The following is a 21,815-nucleotide window of genomic DNA, read 5'->3' as shown; positions in this document are numbered from 1 at the left end:
TTGCCCTCTGTTCAGGTGATTTTTTTTGATTTACTCAAGCTAACAAAATTCCACAAAAGTTACAGTAACCCTCATAATTTCGTGACATCACAAAACCTTCCAACAAACAGTTCACATTCCCATCCTCCACCCCCTCAAGACAATAAAATCGGCGCGATGCATAATTCGATTATGCAAGAGGAATATAAAAAAAAAGAGCGAGCCAGTGGAAAAACCATTCTTATTACGATTGATGGTTGTGTTCCCGCTCCTTCTCTTGCTTTTCTCCTTCCACGTAAGCTTATTGGCTTTCGATGTTTTTAAAGGATTTTTAAATTTTCAGGGGATCCTTTCGGATCATGGAACGGATATTCGACAGGTGGAGATGCTAGAAGATGAATTTTTCATGGATACAAATGCTGAGAACAGAGAAAAAGGTATGACCGAGTACAGTATCCCGTTTAAAGCTTTCTTTGTTTAGCTTTTGTTAGAACACTTGATGGATTACTGCATGGAAACGAAGATGGAAGGTCTGATGAAAAAGATGATTTTTCACCTGGACACGTTGTGGAGCATGCGACTGATGACGAACAGCTGGATCTGGTGATGGAGGTGTTTCCCAGCGGTCCTTTCAACAAAACTGGTCAGCTTCGTTATTCCTCTGTGCCTCTTCTCGAAGATGATCTGATTCACGAAATCCTCGATGTCATCTACAGCCGCGATGAGTACGTACGTCTTCTGAACGATCCAGACTTTGATGAAATGTACGGTGCTGTCCAAGAAATGATTCGCATTCCGACGCAGAAAGTTCTGAAACAACAACTTTTCCACAAGATCTTGGCGTCTCGTGCTTGGTATACAAAGTACTTTGATCCAATGCTGAACGACAACAAGAGACAGAAGTTGCTCGATTTTGGTCATCATTTGTTGGATGCTCAGCAAAATGGAACTCTTTCCACCAGGGACATGCTCGAGTACAATAAGCAGCTTCAGAATTTTGCGTTCTTCGATAGAGAAGATGATAAAGAATTCCGAGACATGATGGAAAAGCTGATTGTGGTTTTTGATGATTCTACCAAGATAAGAGACGGAGGAGGAGGTTAGTTTTCCAATATCAAAAAACGTTGGGTGAAATTAATATGATTGAAACGAGAGTTTGCATTCCCTTCCATAGAATGGCCCCTATCTCGGTTACTGTCAAAGATAGGAAATAGCTGTCAACTGATGAATTGTTTATCTTAATATCACAAACCTTTTATCAGTCGACACATTCTCGAAATCTTGTCTAGGAATCAAGCAAAATTAGTTCAAACTAGACGCTTTGGGTACCTTGTATAACAGGTTTTACGATAATTAGTTATCAATTTTAAATTTTTTGGCTAAAATTGGAAAAACCACATTTCATGGCCTCGAGATATTCGAAATCGTATGAACTTAGCTTCCGTTACTTAAAAATGGCTTTTTGAGCTTATTTGTAGGATCCTTTCTCATGAAAGTATTTTTGAGTAAGAGAAAAATAATAAAATTGAAATGTGAAGATACATTAGGATGTGACTATGTTCAAATCAATAACGAGAATTTCAGAAAAATCTGAAAACCCCACCACTGATATGTCGACCGACACATCACCACCTTCTGGAAAAACTATGAAAGGTAAACAGTTTATTATGAGGCCACTAAAACCTAACTTTCATGGATTTATATGAAACCGTGTCGAATAATTTGGGATCACGATCTCCCACAACTGAGGCGACTATTGTGACCCCCGTTGCAGTCACTTTGGAAGACATAAACACTGATGATGATACAACAACGGAAAATCAGCATACTCGCCGCTCCAATCCCAATGGACTCCAAGAAATTTTGACGAAAAACGCCGTGACAGAAGATTCAACTGATACGAGCCCAAGGACTACTCCCTACCCAGCTGAGGAGACCACAGCTTTCTGTATATGCTATTCTCCGTATGATCACACAGATGTGATAGACATGGAGATACCTCGGAAGACTACACCACCGCCAGGCAGCGACAAGACCTGTACATGTTATCCTCCGTATGATCCCACCGATGTTATAGGAATGAACGCTATCAGAAGTGATCCAATCTCCATGGTCGGTAGTCAGAAAAATACTCCACCACCAGCCAAAGAGACCACAACTACTTGGGAGGATACAGATCCTACGTATGATCCAAGAATTTTCCTGAGAAAAAATGCCATCACCGGAGATCCAACTCCAATGGTCGGCAATCAGAAGACGCCAGCCAAAGAGACCACAACGACCTGGGAGGATACAGATCCTACGTATGATCCGAGAATTTTCATGAGAAAGAACGCGGTAATTTTTAGTGAAATCGACAATTTTCAGCGTTAGGTTTGACGGTTTTCAGCTCAACGAGGATCCAATTCCAATGGTCGGAAGCCAGAAAACTACTTCACCGCTAGCCAAAAAGACCACAACAAACTGGGAGGCTACAGATCCGACGTATGATCCCAGGATTCTCTTGAGAAAGAACACTATCACCGGAGATTCGATTTTTAAGGTCGGCAATCAGAAGACTACTCCGCTGCCAGCCAGAGATGCCACAGCAACCTGGAAGAATACAGATGATCCGCTTGATCCCACAATTTTCGCGATGAAGAATGCCATCAACCGAGATCAAAATCCAGTTGTCGGCAGTCAGAAGACTACTCCACGACCAGCCAAAGAGACCACAACGACCTGGGAGGATACAGATCCAACGTATGATTCAAAGATTTTCCTGAGGAAGAACGCCATTACCGCAGATCCGATTCAAATGGTCGACAGTCAGAAAACTACTTCACCACCAGCCAAAGAGAACACAACGACCTGGGAGGATACAGATCCGACGTATGATCCCAGAATTTTCTTAAGAAAAAACGCCATCACCGAAGATCCAATTTCAATTGTCGGAAGCCATAGGACTACTCCATCACCAGCCAGAGAAAATACAGTGAGCTGGAAGGGTACTTATCTTCCATATGATCTCCCAGATTTAAAGATGAAAAACGCGGTAATTTTTAGTGAAATCGACAATTTTTAGCGCTAAATTTGATAATTTTTAGCGCAACGAGGATCCAATTCCAATGGTCGGAAATCAGAAGACTACTCCACCACCAGCCAAAGAAACCACAGTAGTTCGGAAAGATATAGATACTCCGTTTGATCCCACAATTTTCGCTATGAAGAATGTCGTCAACCGAGATCCAATTTCAGTGGTCGGCAATCAGAAGACTACTCCACCGCCAGCCAAAGAGACCACAACTACTTGGGAGGATACAGATCCTACATATGATCCGAAGATGTTAATGAGAAAGAACACCATCACAGAAAATCCCATTCCAATTGTCGGAAATCAGAAGACTACACCACGGCCAGCCAAAGAGACCACAACGACCTGGGAGGATACAGATCCTACGTATGATCCGAAGATTTTCCTGAGAAAGAATGCCATCACCGGAGAACCGATTCCAATGGTCGGCAATCAGAAGACTACTCCACCGCCAGCAAATGATCAACCATATACTCCCTATACTCCCTCACGAACAGAGTCAACACCCATTACAACTACTCCTCCTCCTTTACCTGAATTATCCGTTCCTCCAGTCTTAGACAAGAAACCACACCAAGGATTTCTCAACCGTGACAACAAGCCATCTGGCATTCGTTATATTCCACCAGGCACCTCGCCATACCCTGATGATTCAACAACTACGAAGAATCCGGTGATCCAACCTGAAAGTATTGTGAATGCTACTGCTGTTGCTATCGACAACGATGGAAAGAAGAGGAAGTTCTCAGAAGATACTGATTATGATGATGATTATTATTAATTGACTGATATCATGCGTAATAAAAACGGAGCATTTAAATAAGAAAATCGAGATATCGATGGTCACACGTAACAATTCTTCAGATTACACACTTCGAAGTCAGACTTCTGGAGATCAACTTCAACTTTTGTGACGAGCCGCACCGTTCGGAGAGTTTGAATCATGTGGAATCCGTTGTCGGTGAACCATCCAATGAATGGTTTTTTGCATGAGATCCATGTGAATGGAGAGACCTTGTCAGTGGTGACATTCACCTCGTAGGTCAGCTCGTCGATTCTCTTGACATCTCCGATTCGAACGTCTCCAAATGTGTTGAAGTCAACCTGAAGGAAAATTCTTGTTCGAGATAGGATAACGTTTTTCAGTTGATTTTGACCATTTTCAGAAGTCTAGAGCATCGGCTGACAAATTTCTTTCTACAAATTTTTTTCTGAAGAATACCTGTTTTTTTTTCTGTACAAAAACGGGTCAAAGGGTGTCTTTTAAAAATCGGCAGATAGCTGAAAAACTAGAATTCTCAGAAACGTTATGTGAATGCAAAGTTTTTAATCGAGGTCTGTTTAATAATCTCCAGTATTTTGATAGTGATCAAAATCTTACCAGCTGAGGCCCAGACTCTTGAAAATAGTTAAAATGACCAAAAACCTACCGAAAATTATGCTTTTGTACAGCTTATTGACCAGTATTGTATCTATATTTTCTCTTACCTCGAACAAGAAATCCGGCACCAAAACGTCCTCATGAATTTTACCTCCTGTCGAATTATATAGAGTGGACACATACAGATACTCGGAGAGTTCCGTGATTTTGGAGAACTTCATTCTGAAAATAAGAAATTATTTTAGGATAATCATTTGGCACATTATTTGAAGGGTACTACGATTTAGGGATACAAAATTCTAAATTTTCAGGTATTTTATATCCCTGAATTGTTTTGCACCCCAATAACTGCAAATTTTTTCTAGAATTTTCAACAATTCCTCACTCAGTATTCAAAACTTGAGATGTCCCAGCTGGCACACTGTCCACGTGGAATTCTTCTGTCAAAATTGGGTCGAGTCCGTTGCCCCAGCTGAGTTGTTGTATGTTGACTGTCACATTTTGAAGCGGTGTCATATGATCATTGAGAAGGAATACTTTCAAATTAAAATCTGCTTCGTCAGCGTACTGAAATAATTGAGTTTCCCTTTAAACTTGCCGCTAGTGTCAGCATAAATAGCGGAACTTACAGCATAAATAGCAGAATTAGCAAAGAAACGTCTGGCTTCATAATGAGCCAGCTTCCAATTCTGGTCGAAGTCAATAGTAGACCATGTTGGTGCTGCCCATACATCATTCAACTGCCAATACATCGCACACATTGTGTTCCCTAAACCATCTTCAGTTGTGATGTTTCTGAACCTTCTATAATGTAGCGTTTGAACTTTAAGTGCAATGACTTGATGAATTTGAGAGAAGTAGGCCAATCGGCTCATGTATGAGCTGGATGTGACATATTTGCATTGATGGATGTTTTCTCGTTTGATAGATTTGCATTCAGATGGAATCTGTGAAATTTGAGATTGGTTCTCCAGAAGGAGGAAAGTATCTTACCGGCAAGTGTTGGAATATCATAAGAAGGTTCGTGGCGATTCCTCCTGGATGGTGTTGCCGATGGAACATCGTTTTGCTTGTGTACTCCCAATCAGACTCGTTGATCCAGTTGAGCATGGTTTCTCTAAAAATTTTTTTGATAAAATTACGAAAAGAACTGTGATAGAAACGTCTCCAGGATGTCCCGTTTGAGCTGATTCATCTCTGTAACTCTCAAAGATATGAAAAAGTTGTCAACTGATAAAATGTTCGTGATATTATAATAAATACTCATAGCTGCAACGGGCCGGGCCGAGCCAGAAGAGAAATTTTCTCGGCCCGGCCCGCCACTTACAGTGGAAAAATTTTCAATGAAAAATTGAGTCATTTTTCAAAATTAAATAAGAAAAAATTTACATTTTTGAACAAAATTAACAGAGTGGAACTTAATCAAAAAAATAGGTAGTTTTTGCTCAAATTTTTGAAAAAATTTCAAAAATTTGGAAAAAAATTCAAAAAATCAGCGTCTGCACAGAAGGTGGGCCGGCCCGTGATTTGGCAACTATGTTAATACTTTATCAGTTGACAACTTTTTCATATCATTGACAGGAACCGAGGTGAATTGATTGAACGATATGGACCCTCCTATTACAGGTTTTATAGTAGAGAAACACATTATAAAAACTCTCACCTCAATGGATAACTCTGAACACCATATTCAGACGCGCATCTCGGTGTCAAATACGTTTCATCTCTCCACAAATTGACAAACTCGTTGTAGTAATGAATGTCACCGTATCGGTTGTCATACGGGTTCTTGGCAACACCTCCTTCTCTGAAACTTCATGATTCGTTATGTGATTTCATTTCAAAACCAACTTTTCAGTTTCAACTCCATTCGATGGACTGGACATAACAAAAGGAACGTTCGGCATCAATTCCTTCGCTATCTTGGCAAATCTTTTATAGAGAAGCACATAGTCCTTGACTTGTTGATTCTCTGTGTAATTGGAAGTTTTCCACCAGTGTCCTCTGATCGCTGCCTCGTTTTCATTGTTGCCGGCTACGACTAAGAGAGACGTATGGTCCGCAATACGATCAATTTGATTGTAGACTTCGGCGTCGGTTAACTTGATGAATTCTTCAGTGGTAGGGTAAAGAGCACATGCAAACATCAAATCTTGCCAAACGAGAATCCCTTTCTGAGCTGTATAGTCGTAAAACTCATTCGACTCATAGTATCCTCCTCCCCATAGCCTGATCACATTCATTCCAACTTCAGCTGCAGAGTCCAGCAGGAATTCGGTCCTTGCTTTGTTCTCCGTGGTGTTTCGAAACATGGAAACTGGAATCCAATTGGTTCCTTTGAGGAAAATCGGGACATCGTTGATTTTGAAATAGAAATTTCTTCCGTATTCAGGCTTCTTTGGATCAATGTAGTCTTGCACCAACTCCACAGTCTTGAAACCAATTTTCTTTTGCTTTTCTGAAAAAAATCGAATAATATGGGATGGGAATTTTAAATTACTTTGATATCCCATTGCGACGTAAATATCGTACAACTTCTGCTTTCCCATCCCGTTGGGCCACCAGCGTTTCGGCTCTTTTTCCATTGGAATCGAGAACTTGAGTCTCAATTTAGATCGTCCTTGCATGCTTTTCGAAGATAACACACGATAATAATCGGTTTCGCGAACTCCAAGCTCTGGGATCCGGACCTCAAAGTCCACAGTTCGGGATCCATAGTGGAAAACATCAAATTCCATTTGCAAGTGCCATTTACCTGAACCACCACACAAAATTTCAAAAATTGCATATCAAAATCAAACTGACCGTTATTAAATCTAGTTTTAAAAGTAAAATCGTGGAACAGCTGTCCTCGATAAACGTTCAAATAGATGTCTCCAGCGATTCCGACAGTTGGAAACGACGGTCCCCAGTCCCATGCATAACTGTATTGCGCTTTTCTGAACAATGTTTTGTTTTGTTTATAAAGAAATTAAAATGCCGAGTAGCTGAAAAAATTTACAGCCATAAATTTACCTGATAAAATTTTGATGACACTCGCCATGATAAATATCTGGGTTACAGTCTGGCGGGAGTTTATGACCAAAAACTGACTGAAAAACGGAATTTTTACTTTTTAGATCCCTTCGATACAACTCACAACATATTCATCTGCTCTTCGTTTAGAATACCTAACGGGACTTTTGAATTTGATCATCAATTCGTTCTCTCCACTCTCGATGATGAGATCGGTTACGTTGACGTGGTAAGGCACAAATTGATTTCGCGTATGCAAAACCTTTTCGCCATTCCAATAAACGGTGGCGATTGTGTCAACGCTTGCAAGGTCAAGGAAATAACCTGGCTGTAATACGAATAAGTAATGGGATATGTTTATTGGGAATCAAAGAAAAAAGGTACGGAGGAGAAATGTGTTTTGATGCTTTCGTGTCGTACCTGCTGCGTTTCTTTTCCAAGGTACACTGTTGTTCGGTATGTCCAGTCTTCTTCGGATACCCATCTCAGATTGAGGTGATTCTCTCCGAACAACGGACTCTCTATGTATCCGGATGCGAATAGATCGGAGTAGATGTCTCCCGGAACATTTCCTGTAAATTTAGAGCCTTTTTTTTCATTTTTATTTCAAAGAATTGAAACACCAGTCTAAATATTGTTACCTTTACACGTTATTTAAATTATAGTAGTTTTTTGGGTCTAGAAACCTTCAAATTCATCAATCATAGGCATAAGTATAGCAAACTTGAAAGCAGCATTGTTTCTTTTAGGGTTAATGCTTTTTGACTAACTAAACCAGATATGATAAAACTCAACAAGCCCTGCAAAATTATATTATTTGAAATCTGTATCTTCGCTATGAACAAAGTTACAGACTATGGTAAAGCCCGTTTTCAAGTCTGAAGTATGACTGACTTCCGTTTTTACCTACAGTTAAAACTCTATGCCCACCGTTTGCAACCGAAAACCCTGTCAATTTTGTCTCGTTATCACTTTTTTACCCTCCCACAAAAATGTAATATGAAACTCACCTGTCCCATTGATAGTCTTGTTGCTTGACCAGAACTCCCATGGCTGCAGGCTCAAATCGATCAAATCATTGAATGCTTCCGTAGAATATAATAAAAGTGAGAGCCAAAAAAGGCGAGCACATTGCGACATATGCATCTTCTGCTGAATGACAGCAGCAGGAGGCAAAGCGAATGAGCCGTGGAAGGCGTTTGTTATCAAGTGCTGACCCCGCGATCTTATCTCTAATTGTTCATTTGATGTTTACGAGTTTTTGGCTGTGGGAATGAATGCATATTTGTGTGTGTGTGTGTGTGTGTGTGTGTGTGTGTGTATGTGTGTGTGTGTGTGTGTGTGTGTGTGTGTGTGTGTGTGTGTGTGTGTGTGTGTGTGTGTATGTGCTGGTGTGCGTCTTCCTGGGAGACAAAAACCAATTGTCGCATGTTGAACATTATTTATGGAGCGCAGCGCATACACTGTTAGTTTGTAGATGGTAACAGTGCTAATTGGGAGATTGTATCAAAGAGAGTAATTTGGGGTGGAACCAGTTTTGATGGAGTGATCGACGTATCTCTGGACAGATCAAAGACCAGAAAAACTGTGCTGGTCCCCAAATGACAAAAATGGAAGCATTTGTTTGACCGTTTTTGGGGATATGAAACAAAACAAAAACAACATTTTTGTTGAATTTCGCAAAGTGGGTTTAAGCTGTACAGTACCGTTCAATAAGATATACAAAAACTGTATTCAGTTTACCATTCTGAACACCTTTAAAAGTCTAAAGCTCCGTTGTCAAGTTTCCGATCATTCAAAAAATTTTGGATAGTGTAAAACAGACCTAAATTTAAAAATTTCATTCTCAGAATTGTTTGAAAATCCCTTTTTTTTGCCCTAATTGAAACAGTGTCTACTATGACTCTGATCCTCGGTGATTTAGCATTGCGACCCAAAATTTATTTCAAGGTGCATCGTTGGAGCATAAGCAAAATCGTTGTCTTGTGTTGTTAAATTTCATGCACCTTCAAAGTTTCTACATTTTTCGAAAGTGATTATTTCTAGCCTAGTTTGCTCAATACTTTTCCTACAGTATTCATAGACTTTAGCTTAATTTCCATCGTTTTCATTAAATTTTCGGCTATGTTCATAGAGGGAACAACTAGAAAACTCGACAAATGAAAATAAAAGGGTAAAAATGGTTATGTTAAAAAAATCTAAAAACCTTTAAGGCGCGAAAACTTTAACGACAAAAGCTTTGGAAGTTTTTTCTCACAAGGGAGGTCGTTATAGAAAGGCTTTCAGAATTTTCTTATTTTTTGACAGGGGTTAGTTGACCCGCTCAAAAAGTCCCTGTAAAAATCTGTATATGTACTTTTTCCAAAAATGCTGAAAATGTTTGTCTGAAAGTTTTCAATTTCTTAACCATTGTAAACCTCATTTTTCTCCGTCATTTCGCCTCCCGGGAACTTCCGGAAACACCGTTGACATGAACACACTTACGCACTGTTGTTCCCAGCAGTGAGGTGGCCTGGTGGTTGTGGGCGCGTGTTATAAGCTGAATGTCCGGGGTTCGATTCCCTCTTTTGAAATTATCTTTTGCTTTTTTTGATCAAATTCCTAGACATTCAGGGCTCAAAACATGTTTTTGGCCAGAGTTTTGAGTTTTTGCCGATTTTCAAACTTTGAAAAGCAGAAAATATCAATTTTTTCAAAGTTAGTTTTTTTCGGACATTTCCAAGTTTTTGGTGGTCAACTCCATGCTAGATTTTCGATGAAAATTTTTTCGATCGAAATTTTTCAATTTTTGTATGGAATGTATTTTTGTAAATTTTTACTCTCTTTCCTCTACGCTCCAAGAGAATATGTTTTTCTGTTTCATCACTTTGAAGGAGGGTTTTGATATTACAAGTTCATTATACATAGGTTTTACGTTCAATTAATAAGGTCGTATGATGGTGAAATTACATGACAGCGCTATGCTTTGTGTTCAACAAATGACCACCGAGTGTCGAAAACGGGAATATGGAAAGATTAGTCTAAACAAACACTAAAAACTGCTAGTAAAAACAAGAGGTTTGAGGAATCGATATAAATGGAACATGATAAAGGTATGAAACGATATCGATGAATTAGTATAAACACAAACACTAGTTAATCAACAATAAACTAAAAGAATAATTATTACTCGAAGTCTTCGTCGTCCTCCTCGACTCCAATTCCGTTTTCTTTGGGATACAGGCGTCCTTGGGCTCTCGGCACATCCTTGATGTATCGTTGTAGACCTGCCAGCGATCTCCATCTCCCTCTTGCTTGAATCTCCTCCATTGAATATCCTGTCGCCCTCATGTGATTCGCTCCTCCTCTCCGGAAAGCGTGATGGGTGGCTCCAGATTTTCCAATTGCCGCATCTTAGTGGCTAGTGCAGAGATCGACGATTTCGTCAATTTCTTTGAGCCATCAAGATTCGAGAAAACGTACGGGCACTTTCCTCTTGAGTGAATCCTCCATCTACACATGAGAATATCCGCGTCACTTCCTGGATCATAGTTGAAGAACGATGATCGTCCTAGTCTCAACTGGTCATTCTTGGCCTTCTCCACGTGTACCTCAATCATCCCATCTTTTTGCGTCACTCCTTCCCACTTGATCTCGGCGGCTTCCGAAGCTCTCAGCATGACGTGAAAGGAAAAGATTGCCAACAGTGCATCTCGATCTCTGGCCGGAGTAATCTCGTCCATCGCTAGTTTAGTGATCTTCTCGACGTCTTGAATGGTCACCTCAACTACAGTCTTCTTGCACTGAACCTCTTCCCTCCTCTTTTACTTGATTACGTCCGAAACGAAAGTTGCTCCGATGGCCGCAATTCCTTGGTTTGCAGCTGATATGCAACCGATATCTTCGACAGCGCGCTGCTTCCAATTCCTTGAGCTTTGAGCTTGTCCAGGTGCGTCTGGAATTCTTTCCCTGCTTGTCTCTCGATCATGTAATCCTTTTTGGGGCCTTCTGAAAATTAGTTTATAAACTCTTTTGCCCTTCTTTATTCCTCTTCCCCGGGCGGACGGGCTGGGACCCTCGTTAAAATTACGTAGAATGGTTTGAAAGCTCCGTTTTCACGCCCGGCGGTCGTGATCGTTGCGAGACCACAAGCCGCCGAAAGTCTATGCGCCTTTAACTCTCGCGCGCCTCTTTCTCCGTTCTTCAACGAAAAACATAATATTCTCTTTCCTCTACGCTCCAAGAGAATATGTTTTTCTGTTTCATCACTTTGAAAGAGGGTTTTGATATTACAAGTTTATTATACATAGGTTTTACGTTCAATTAATAAGGTAGAAACAAGTGCAAAGCCTGGGACCTATTGAGTGAAATCTAAAAATGCTAGAATAAAATCGGACCTACAAAATCTTGAGTTAGTAGCCTCACAATGCCTAGATCCCTCCCCGGGAATGAAAATACAATCGTTTTTCTGGTAGATAATATAGTCTTTTACTTCCCTTATGAACCTCCCTGAATAATCTACAAGCGCCTGATAAGAAATATGACTTTTCCACAACGGGGCAACTAGCACGCCTCTCAATCTCCTTCTCCTCATAATTTTTATTAACTGAGGTATCAAAACTGGTGGAGGTACTAACCAAGGAAGTCCCATTCGCTCTGCTCTCTCGACGTGCTCGAAGACGTTGACTCCGCTCGTTCCAAACTCGGGATATCTAGAAAAATACAATTCCGTCTTCTTATTATTCGCATCTGCGAACCAGTCCACTTTTATCTCGCCCCACATTCTCTGCGCTTGAATAAACACTCGCTCAGCTATTCCCCAGTCATCAAAATCAAAGTTTCTACTCGCTTCGTCCGCTTCTACATTTTTCTCTCTCGGAATCCACAAAAACGAGCTATCATCGACGTTCTCCAAGTTATGCCACACTCTCTCAGCTAAAGAATGCAGCTCTGGCTTCATGGAGCCTCTTCTCAACACGCTCACAGCTGCCTGACTATCGACTAACACCTGAACTCTCCCTTTCAGGTTTGAACTTATCCTCGCCGAAGCCACTTTGATCGTGGTCAACTCTTTCCAAGCGCTCGACTGTTTTTCAAAGTTTCCGTCGCCGATTTCTTTCATTTTCCACAAAATATCCTGCCTCTCATTCTTTAACAAGGCTCCAATACCACGCGCAGAGGCATCGGTATACAGGAAAAAGTCGGGCTTTGACTCAACTTCTAATAAATTTCTTCTCAACAGTTCTGCGCCTCTCGCTCTCCAGAACTCAATCTCTTTTTCCTCACCTGGAGACTTCTTCTTCCTTGCCAACTTCGACTCGCTCTTCTTCTTCTGGTTTTCGCCGACCACCTGCATCATCCATTTTGCCTTCGCCACACCAATGTCACCTGCAACAAGTTCAAATGATGCCAGGCATCCCAAAAACTTCATACGGTCCAGAACCGTTGGAGCCAGGCTCCTCCTCAACTCATCAAGAGCAGACCACCACGTGGCCATTCTCTTCTCGGTTCCACGAACCTCTTTTGCGACCAGGTCGCATTCATAACCAAGCCACGTAAACTTAGCGTCTGGCACCCAGAACGACTTTTCTTCTGCCACACACACCAGCATTATGCAGATCTTCTCTCACCTTTCTCACTGCTCTCGCGACTTCTCTCTCCGTCTCACCCACAACTAATCCATCATCAAGATATAAAAAGATTTTTATACCCTCCGCACGCCATTTTTGAACTAAGACTTTAAAAATTTTTGTAAAAAGCCAAGGGGCAATTGACAAACCAAAAGGTAAACCCTTAAACAAAAAAAATGGGGCGGCGGGAGGGTTCAACAGCGAAAAACCGAGAAGATCTCTTTAATCGCGATGAATTTTTATATGGTGATAGCCTGCTTTGAAATCAAAAGTGTCCGCAAATTTCGCATTTTCTAGAAAAAGCCAGGCTGTCTTCAAATTCTCTAGTTTAAATCGAGGAGGAACCAGGCTCTCATTAAGCTCGCTCAAGTCCAAAATCATCCGCTTTTTCTTACCTTGTTCCACAACGTGGAGCGGGGACACACATCTCGGCTCTTCTTCAACTCTGACGACGACACCTTCTTCCTCCAACCGCTTAATTTCTGCAATCAAGAACTCTTCATGTCGTTTTACCGACGGCCTGAGGCCTTGTGGTTCTGGTAAAATTGTCTCTGAATTCAGCTGGATTTTATAACCATCCTCAATTACACTCAACACCCATTCCACATTAAAATGCTTTCCCAAAATTCAATGGAATCGGAATGTCTCTCCGGAAAACACTTACCTTCGTTGTTCACAATCATTGACTTAGTGCCCATATCCTTGGCATTTGTAGCAGCGAATGCTTCTCTTGCCATCTCTGCCTCCATAACCTTGGCCTCCATTTTGCCGAGTATTTCCCTGGCCTCGGAAAACACTCTCTGATCGAAACCACTGTTGTCTGCTTGGCAATGGATCTTGCCATCTTCTTTTTACGTCTCCGTGATAACCTCCACTTTTATTTCCAGCGATTCCAGTAAGGTTAGACAGGTGTAAAATCGACGTCATATCGGCTTGAGTCGAAGATCCTTCCGAATCTCCTCCAGAAATCGCCTTCAACGCGTCCAGCTTCTCTTTCGTTTGTAGCAAATTCGGATCCGAGTCCAGCAACAACAACTCTCCGTTTCGAGACTTGATTAACTCCAGAACCTCTTTCACTCCATTCTCCAGATCATCGGCTGCCATCGCTTTATTCAAAACATTCTTTATTTTGAAATTAAAATCGATGTTCTTCTGGATCCCTTTTGACGAAACTTTTGGCGGCTTCTCCTCTTCCACTTCTTTCTCTTTCTTCTTCTTTTCCACTCCTACATTGATTAGATCTGCTACCTTGCCAAGAATTTCTTCTCCAAACTCCTTCAACGCTGCTTTATTGATATCATCAGCCATTTTTCTTCAGGATTTTGCCTAAACAATATATTAGTGAAAATTGACAGATAAAAAACCTAATTATCTCACTATTACCGTTTTCGACACAATTAAACAAAAAAAAATTAAAAAACGCTCAAAAAACACGAAAAAACACGAAAAACAGGCTACGACCTCGTTAAAATTACGTAGAATGGTTTGAAAACTCCGTTTTCACGCCCGGCGGTCGTGGTCGTTGCGAGACCACAAGTCGCCGAAAGTCTATGCGCCTTTAACTCTCGCGCGCCTCTTTCTCCGTTCTTCAACGAAAAACATAATATTAGTTTCTCATGATTCATCCACCCTTTTTTGACCAAGAACAATGCAAAATCACTTATAATTCATTGTTTTCTTTCGATGTTGGACTATTTGATTCACTGTTTTTCGACATATTTTGAGTCGAAAAGTGGCTAGAAGATCATTAGAAATTAATAAAAACTCACAAAAATACATTCCATACGAAAATTGAGAAATTTCGAACGAAAGAAATTTAATCGAAAATCTAGCATTGAGTTGACCACCAAAAGCTTGGAAATTTCGAAAGAAAATAACTTTGAACTTTGTCAGAAGTTCAAGTTAATGGGTTTTAAAAATGTATTGATTTTTTGAAAATAATTTTTTTTCTGATTGTAGGAATTCCCAAAATTTAGTGAAATTACAGTATACCAATAAAACACAATTTCTTCGAATCATGAAAAAATCAGATTCATTACTCAAAAAAAACCACGCGACAATGAATTTGTGACTTCGGCTTCCAATTCTTTTAACGCCTTTTTCCAACAGTTCAGAAACCCATTCTGAATCTTTTTTGTAACATCATAGATCACCACAAAAATATATCCCTCGTTATTACAAAAGTCAGTCATAATTGAAAACTAGTTTACTGTAATTGGTCCTGAACGGTTCTAACAAAATGTTCAATCTCAAAAAATTGAAAATTTTTATCCGATATTTTTTTAGTTCGATAAATCCCAACAATTTCCCCATTAAAATCAAATTCTCTATTCGAATGATTTTCACTTGTTGCGTTCTGTCTTCGAAAAACGATTTTTCACCTCTCCAACCTGTCTAACCCAAACATCGCCAACAAAAAAAGTGAAAACCCGATGGCACCAGGGAAAGCTGAAGAGAAAGTCATGGGCTTTCGTTTATCTCTCAATGTCATCTAAATTGGAATTGCGCAATCGTATTATCAACAAGTTTTTCTTTTTCTCTCTATTTTTTCCTTGGTTGAATGTTACGCTTGTCTTTTTTCCAATCGTCGTCGTTTCTAATTCACCTCCAGCTGATCAGCATAAAGTTGCATATGTAAAGTAGTTTCCTTCTCCTGCTTCTCAGTGAATCAAAGTTCTTCTTTTTCGGAATATAGATACAAAAACGGTGGGGGAGAAAGATTGAAGACTAAACAAACATGAAAGGATTCATTCACTTCAGCATCAAGTGTTTACAAAAAAATTGTATTTCTGTAAATTAAAAAAACAGGAAAATTCGTTTAATTTAAGCTATGAACCCCAAACACTTGGAAGCATTGTGACCATAAGTTTTTTAGCTCAGGTATCTAGATTCTCGTAAGGGATATCAAAAAGTGTTCAACTGATAAATTGCTTATTATATTGTGATAAACAATTTATCTGTTGACAATTTTTTCATATCGTCTACAGGAATCAAGATGAAATAGCTCAACACTAAAAGTTAGGGTGCCTTTCCATTATAGGCTTTACAGTATATTTTCTCTAATGGAGTTCCACAAAACCGTCAATTTTACATTCAATCATTTTGATTCCTGTGAAAGATATCAAAAAGGTGTCAACTGATAAAGTATTTCTTATATTATGATAAATAATTTGTCAATTGACAAGTTATTCATTTTTTTGACCGAAATCAAAGATAATTGAGCTTAAAGTTAGCGACTTCTATTAAAAGCAATACTGAAAATCAGATATTTCCTAATTATCTGAAAAATACTGAACTTTTTGATTGATTATTAATCTAAAATAATACTGTACAACTTATCTCGTAGTCTTATGACCTCTAATCTCTTGTCGTCCCCAAAAAGGGAACGATTCCAGGTGTAACCATTGTGTAAAATGGTGCGCACTTGTTCACATCTGTTTTACACCCAAGACAGGAGAATAAAAGATAAAACATCGAAAAGGTTAACGGAAAACGTCAATAACCAGTTGTTCACCACTAACCAAATCAGTCACACATTGAGAATAAGAGGAATTAGAGTAAGGAAGGAGATTCAGAAGTAGAAGAAAAAGAAGAAGAAGCTGTCCGACAGAAAACCGGCCCCTCTGTGTATTTTCTAGGTCCACCCGTCGTCACTCTCAACACATATGACAAGGTGAATAAGACGAAAGGAGAGACAAAAAATCTCATACTTCAAACACTCGACTCCACCTCCAATCGCTCAAGAGAAAATCTTCACTTTGTTCTTTCTCTCTTATCTTATCATTCATAGGTGATTACATTTTTGTTGCGTTCTAACCCCCTTGAAGCCATATTCATTCTTACCGCATTCAGTTCGTTTGTTATCCTTGAGAACACCTGCTAGAATGAAAAGAACACAATCGTAACGCCCTCCTCCAATCTTTTTGCGTTCACTTTTTCTTTCCCCAATCCCTCAATACAAATCCATTTTATGTGGTAGTGGTGGAAGACGGAATGAAAAAAACGAAGTAGGATCGTTTACTATCCATTCTCTCAGCACGTAATATTTGTTGTCTTTTGTTTTCTCCGTAATCCCTGTCTAGGCTAATATAACGCTAAAGGTTATAATCCTACTGGCCTTGATTTCCTCACTTTTGGAACTGTGCGGATTTTTTTTCGGATAGTGATCTGAAGTGCAGGTTATTCAGACTTTCAAAGTTTTCTCAGTTGTCAATATCTTGAAAATTCTCTAAAAATGAAAAAAAGGCAACTCTCTGACATTCCGGTTTCTGAAAACGTGAAAAAAGTCGTTTACCGAAACTCTAATTTTGCTCTCTCTGCGTCGATTTCCAACTTATAAATTAATAATTTTCAGATGACCAGATTCTGGCTTTTCATTTTACCTCTTTTGGCTTTTGCTCGGGCCCAAGAGCAAAACCAAGCAGTAGCCAACCAAGCCGGGCCCCACATTGTCAACTCTCCGAATGCACTGTTCCAGGTATCTATAATCTTTTTTTTCCTGTTCATCCCTAATAGACAAACATGATATCCGGAAGTTTATTTTCGCGTAGTGATTTCTGGTAGAGTGATAAACAAACACAAATTTCTAGGCACGAGCCACGGGGTCTGTTCAACTGGATCCATGCCAGTATATGCTTCAAATGTTGAATCGTAAGTTTTTGGGGGATATGGAAAGTGGACGTATGGAAATTGAAGTTGTTTAGAAACCAACAAGGATTTGATGCAACACGAGGAGAACACGCTGGAACAGTGTTTGTATTATTTCCTTGCCGGAGAAAGTGCGAAGAAATTGGCAAGGTAGGAAAAATAGAAAAATAAAAATTTTAAATTTTTAAAATTTGGATTATCAGAATTTGGAAAGGCAATGAAATACAAGATTTGACTGGTTTCATTCAGAGTGAATTAGAATTTTGTATAATTTTTCTCTTATTGAAATTCTTAAACTTTGCTAAAAGTTGCACTATCAAATCAGGGATGTTCGGAACGGAATTCAAATCAGGGATGTGCGAAATAGGATTTCGCAAGTTCCAAAAATTCCGAAAATCCGAAACACCAATTTTCTAAATCTGAAATTTTTGAAGACGGATTATTCTTGAATTTTTGAAAATCGGAAAATTCCAAATTTTCAAAATTTTGAAAATTAATCATTCCAAACTTCTGAAATTTGGAAAATTGAGATATTTTGAAGTTCCGGAACTTCGAAAATTTCAAAAACTTTGAATCCAAAGCACCAGCTTTTGAGCTTCTGTGATTGTGATTTCTAATATAATTGAAATTCAAATTAATCCAAAATTTCGATAGTTTGAAAATTGAAATAGGTACTTCGAAATTCCAAAACTTCAAAAATTGGGATATTCCGAAATTCCAAAGATCCGGCAATCGGAATTTTACGAAATTCCAAAGTTTTGAAATGTGAATTATTCCGAAATTCTGAAATTCCAAAATTTTTGAAAATTGGGATATTCCGAATTTTCAAAATTTTGAATATTGGGGTTTTCCGTATTTCAAAATCTTGAAAATCAAGAAGATCTAAAGTTTCGGAACTCCGAAATTTGAATGCTGGGGAATTTTAGACATTCCGAAAAATCCTGAAAGGCCATTTCAAACACTTCTGCTTTGAAATAACAGTGTAAGAAGTCAAAAAGTTTCACAAACCAAAATATTGATACAGTTTTTTTTTACAAAATTAGAAACACAATGCAACTTTATTTCATTCAGACTCAATATCCCACACCCAATTGCTTCAATCCCACCAAACTACGTGAGCCAACAACCAGTAACCATCAACTTTGCTCAATTCACACTTCAACACTTTGAATTGGTTTGTTTAAATACTCTTTTTCAAGAGAAAAATTGCAATTTCCAGAACGAGCACTTGAAAGACATCTCCATCCACGGATATTTGGAGCTCAACTGGCATGATGACCGCCTGGTCTGGAGCCAAGATACCTGGAAGAAAAACAAGCTCGTTGTTCACAGCTTCCACCACGTCTGGGTGCCACTTCTCGGATCGCAAAAGTAAGATACCGTATTTCCTTTAATAGAAACTTAGCTAAACCTTTGCGCTCAATTTTCTCCTAACTTTAAGCTCAATTATCACGATTTCTGTGAAAGATATAATAATTTTTCAACTGATACATTATTTATCATAATATCAGCAATATTTCATCAATCGGCAAAGTTTTGATTTCTATCGCAGGAATTAAGATAATTGAGCTTGCGCTTCTATTAAAAAATACGGTACCTTTGATTTCCTTTCTCTTCTAACTGCCAAAAAACCAAATCTCATTGTGTAGGTTATGATAACTAGGTCAAACACGCATTCATGTGTACATATTCATGAAACCGAAAACTTATCTGTTTACAGTCCGGAAAATCATTTGAAGAACGGAGACGCATTCGAAATTCGCAAAGTTGAGACGACGAACCAGGGAAATGTCACCGCCAAAGTTGCATTCTCGTTGAGAACGTTCTGTGATGACACTGATTTTGAAAACTACCCAAATGATGTGTACAAGTGTTGTTTCTCATTTGAGCCACAACAAGATAGAGTGAGCTTTGATTTTCGAATAAAAATATACAAAGAACCTTTAAGGAAGTCATCCAATTCACGTCATCTGGCCTTCCAATCTTCACCGATCCAAAGAACTTCCGTGATTATGGTTGGGGAGTCTCCGGAACTGTCCCTGAATCTTTCGACGACCCATCGGAAATTGCTCAGCTCGGATTCTGCTTGAACTTGAAGAGAGCTCATAGCTCATTGAAGGTTGAGCTTGCCATCCCTCTTTTCATCACCACCGTTCTCTTCCTCCTTCCCCCACTTTTTGGAAGTGTCAAGATTCAAGTTTGCTCCCAGTATACGTTATTTTTTATTAACAAGAAATCATTCAGATTTACATCAAAATGTTCGTGATGGGATTGCAATTTGTGACACTTCTCATTTTCTCCATCCGCATGGCTCCATTCTTGGGAAGTACATCTGCTACTCCAAAGCCAGTACGGTACTTGGAAGTTGCACTTGTCTTCAATCTGATTTCCATCACCACCTCTATTGTTCTATTCTGTTGTATGCAGGTGAAACGTACACTTCCACCATGGGGAAGAGTTACACAGTAAGCTTTCAAATCACATGAAATCCTTCAACATTTCATTTGAGATTCGCCAACTTCATCAACGGATTCCTTGGTGTGCTTCATATCACTGGAATTGAGGATATCAATTTAGAGAAGTATGATGAACAAGTAGCTCAAACTTCGTACCAGAAGGATTGGAACAACGTGTTCCGTGCCGCTCACGCTGTTTTCATGGCTGCTATTTCGGCTATTGTGATTTTCGTGTACATTGTATATTGCCTTTGATTTATCACTGCCCATAATTTATCATTGCTTTCAATTTTAACCTGTATTTACTTCATGCATACTCACTTTATCAGATATGTCTCTTTCATTTGTAGATTTCTGTCATAATAGCTGAAATGTTCTCATAAATATTTACATATTTTCATGGCTTAAGAAGAATTGAAAACTTCTGCTCTTCCTATTTCAAAAAATTACAAAAATTACAAAAAAAAAATCAGCTTTCAACTTTACAAATACTCAAATTTTGCGGAAAAATTTTCTAAATTTTGGCTTATTTGCTGGGAAACTACAAACAATTTTAAGCGAATTATAATTTAAGAAACAAATAAAAACTATGTTTTATTAACTTCAGAAATTCAAAAACGTTCCAAGAACCTTCCAGGAAATTTCAAAAACTGCGGAAATTTTGAAATTCTGTTTCTAGCCTGAAATAATTTTAATTTCAGCTTGGAACTTCAGCCAAAACTTTTGAAAGCAAAAAAATTGCTTTCAGTCAGACTTCAAGAAATTTTTTGTTCAGTTCAAAATCAGAATAATAATTCAAAAATGCAACTTTTCTTTTCCGACCAGACTTAAAAAACAATGTGGAAGAGACGCAGCGTCCGGTGGCCTCAGGCCTGCTGTCTCTCGTGGTCGGTGTAAACAAACACTACCGGTCGTGTCTCTCCCCGCTATGTGTACTTGTCAACCGTATTGACACTCATGGGCCTCCTTAGCTCAGTTGGTAGAGCGTGAGACTTTTAATCTTAAGGTCAGGGGTTCGAGTCCCCTAGGTGGCTTGATGTTTTGTTTTAGTTTTGTTAAACTTTTTGAAGTTTTATTCTTCTTCCGTGAACTTTTTATACGAGCCAGTTTTGTAGATTAATATATTGCACAATTTATTATAAATCATATCGTCTATTTTCATCACTTACAACTGAACGACATGAAACAAAAGCGTTCGAGAAAGGAATTATCAGCCGGAACAAAAATCTTTTTTCAAATTAATACAAAAAAGTGGAGATAAGAAGTTTTCTTCGAGAAAAAAAACATTTGAAAAAAATTTCAAGAATTAGAATACTGGTGTTCAAAACAAAAAATAGGAATGTTTCGATTTATGTCACGATTGGAAAGCATAGTAGTGTTGAGAAATTTTGAAAAAAAATTAGAAGAACTGATCTCGATCATTTTCAGCTGTAGTATTATTTTAAGCGAAGCAATGTTATGTAGTTTTTTGTTGCGAAGGGGCGGCGGAAAGCGGTTTTATGACGAAAGCAATGGTCCGGTGAACGAGATCGAGAGAACATAAAAATGAGGAGGAGGAAATCTTGTCCATAAAAACGTCACAAATTGAAAAATTCTACTCGGGTTTGATTGTATAAAACAAAATTTGATGATATAGTTCCCTAAAAAGATTTGTG

The 21,815-nt window shown here is 38.9% G+C and overlaps 6 protein-coding genes and 1 non-coding gene across 7 annotated transcripts; 4 read left to right on the top strand and 3 right to left on the bottom strand.

Annotated features, from left to right (window-relative positions):
* Window positions 1-232: 232 nt before the first annotated feature.
* CBG07304 lies at window positions 233-1,083 on the top strand (the record flags this gene model as incomplete). The annotated part of the gene is made up of 3 exons (XM_002645615.1): window positions 233-274; window positions 323-416; window positions 461-1,083. 3 exons carry the CDS (start codon window positions 233-235, stop codon window positions 1,081-1,083), a joined length of 759 nt encoding a protein of 252 aa, XP_002645661.1.
* Window positions 1,084-1,671: 588 nt separating this feature from the next.
* Window positions 1,672-3,833, top strand: CBG07305 (the record flags this gene model as incomplete). The annotated part of the gene is made up of 3 exons (XM_002645616.1): window positions 1,672-2,316; window positions 2,369-3,013; window positions 3,066-3,833. 3 exons carry the CDS (start codon window positions 1,672-1,674, stop codon window positions 3,831-3,833), a joined length of 2,058 nt encoding a protein of 685 aa, XP_002645662.1.
* A 62-nt stretch (window positions 3,834-3,895) lies between these two features.
* On the bottom strand, window positions 3,896-8,594 carry CBG07306 (the record flags this gene model as incomplete). Its single annotated transcript, XM_045240641.1, has 12 exons — window positions 3,896-4,156; window positions 4,541-4,655; window positions 4,819-5,000; window positions 5,063-5,380; window positions 5,427-5,550; window positions 6,097-6,240; window positions 6,285-7,188; window positions 7,239-7,372; window positions 7,449-7,525; window positions 7,573-7,776; window positions 7,869-8,020; window positions 8,459-8,594. The coding sequence occupies 12 exons, from the start codon at window positions 8,592-8,594 to the stop codon at window positions 3,896-3,898; spliced, it is 2,751 nt and encodes a 916-aa protein (XP_045093563.1).
* A 2,019-nt stretch (window positions 8,595-10,613) lies between these two features.
* Window positions 10,614-13,038, bottom strand: CBG07308 (the record flags this gene model as incomplete). The annotated part of the gene is made up of 4 exons (XM_002645619.2): window positions 10,614-10,840; window positions 10,966-11,230; window positions 11,309-11,435; window positions 11,984-13,038. 4 exons carry the CDS (start codon window positions 13,036-13,038, stop codon window positions 10,614-10,616), a joined length of 1,674 nt encoding a protein of 557 aa, XP_002645665.2.
* A 706-nt stretch (window positions 13,039-13,744) lies between these two features.
* CBG07309 lies at window positions 13,745-14,365 on the bottom strand (the record flags this gene model as incomplete). The annotated part of the gene is made up of 1 exon (XM_002645620.1): window positions 13,745-14,365. One exon carries the CDS (start codon window positions 14,363-14,365, stop codon window positions 13,745-13,747), a length of 621 nt encoding a protein of 206 aa, XP_002645666.1.
* A 3,046-nt stretch (window positions 14,366-17,411) lies between these two features.
* On the top strand, window positions 17,412-20,415 carry Cbr-lgc-21 (the record flags this gene model as incomplete). Its single annotated transcript, XM_045240640.1, has 9 exons — window positions 17,412-17,534; window positions 17,647-17,707; window positions 17,761-17,854; window positions 18,776-18,878; window positions 18,924-19,075; window positions 19,425-19,566; window positions 19,653-19,901; window positions 19,949-20,169; window positions 20,214-20,415. The coding sequence occupies 9 exons, from the start codon at window positions 17,412-17,414 to the stop codon at window positions 20,413-20,415; spliced, it is 1,347 nt and encodes a 448-aa protein (XP_045093562.1).
* Window positions 20,416-21,121: 706 nt separating this feature from the next.
* Window positions 21,122-21,194, top strand: CBG28984. The gene has a single exon. It is a non-coding gene (tRNA).
* Window positions 21,195-21,815: the final 621 nt, after the last annotated feature.

This window comes from Caenorhabditis briggsae, assembly GCF_000004555.2.
Source record: "Caenorhabditis briggsae complete genome, chrX, whole genome shotgun sequence".
NCBI lineage: Eukaryota > Metazoa > Nematoda > Chromadorea > Rhabditida > Rhabditidae > Caenorhabditis > Caenorhabditis briggsae.
This window is presented reverse-complemented; position numbering and strand designations above follow the sequence as displayed.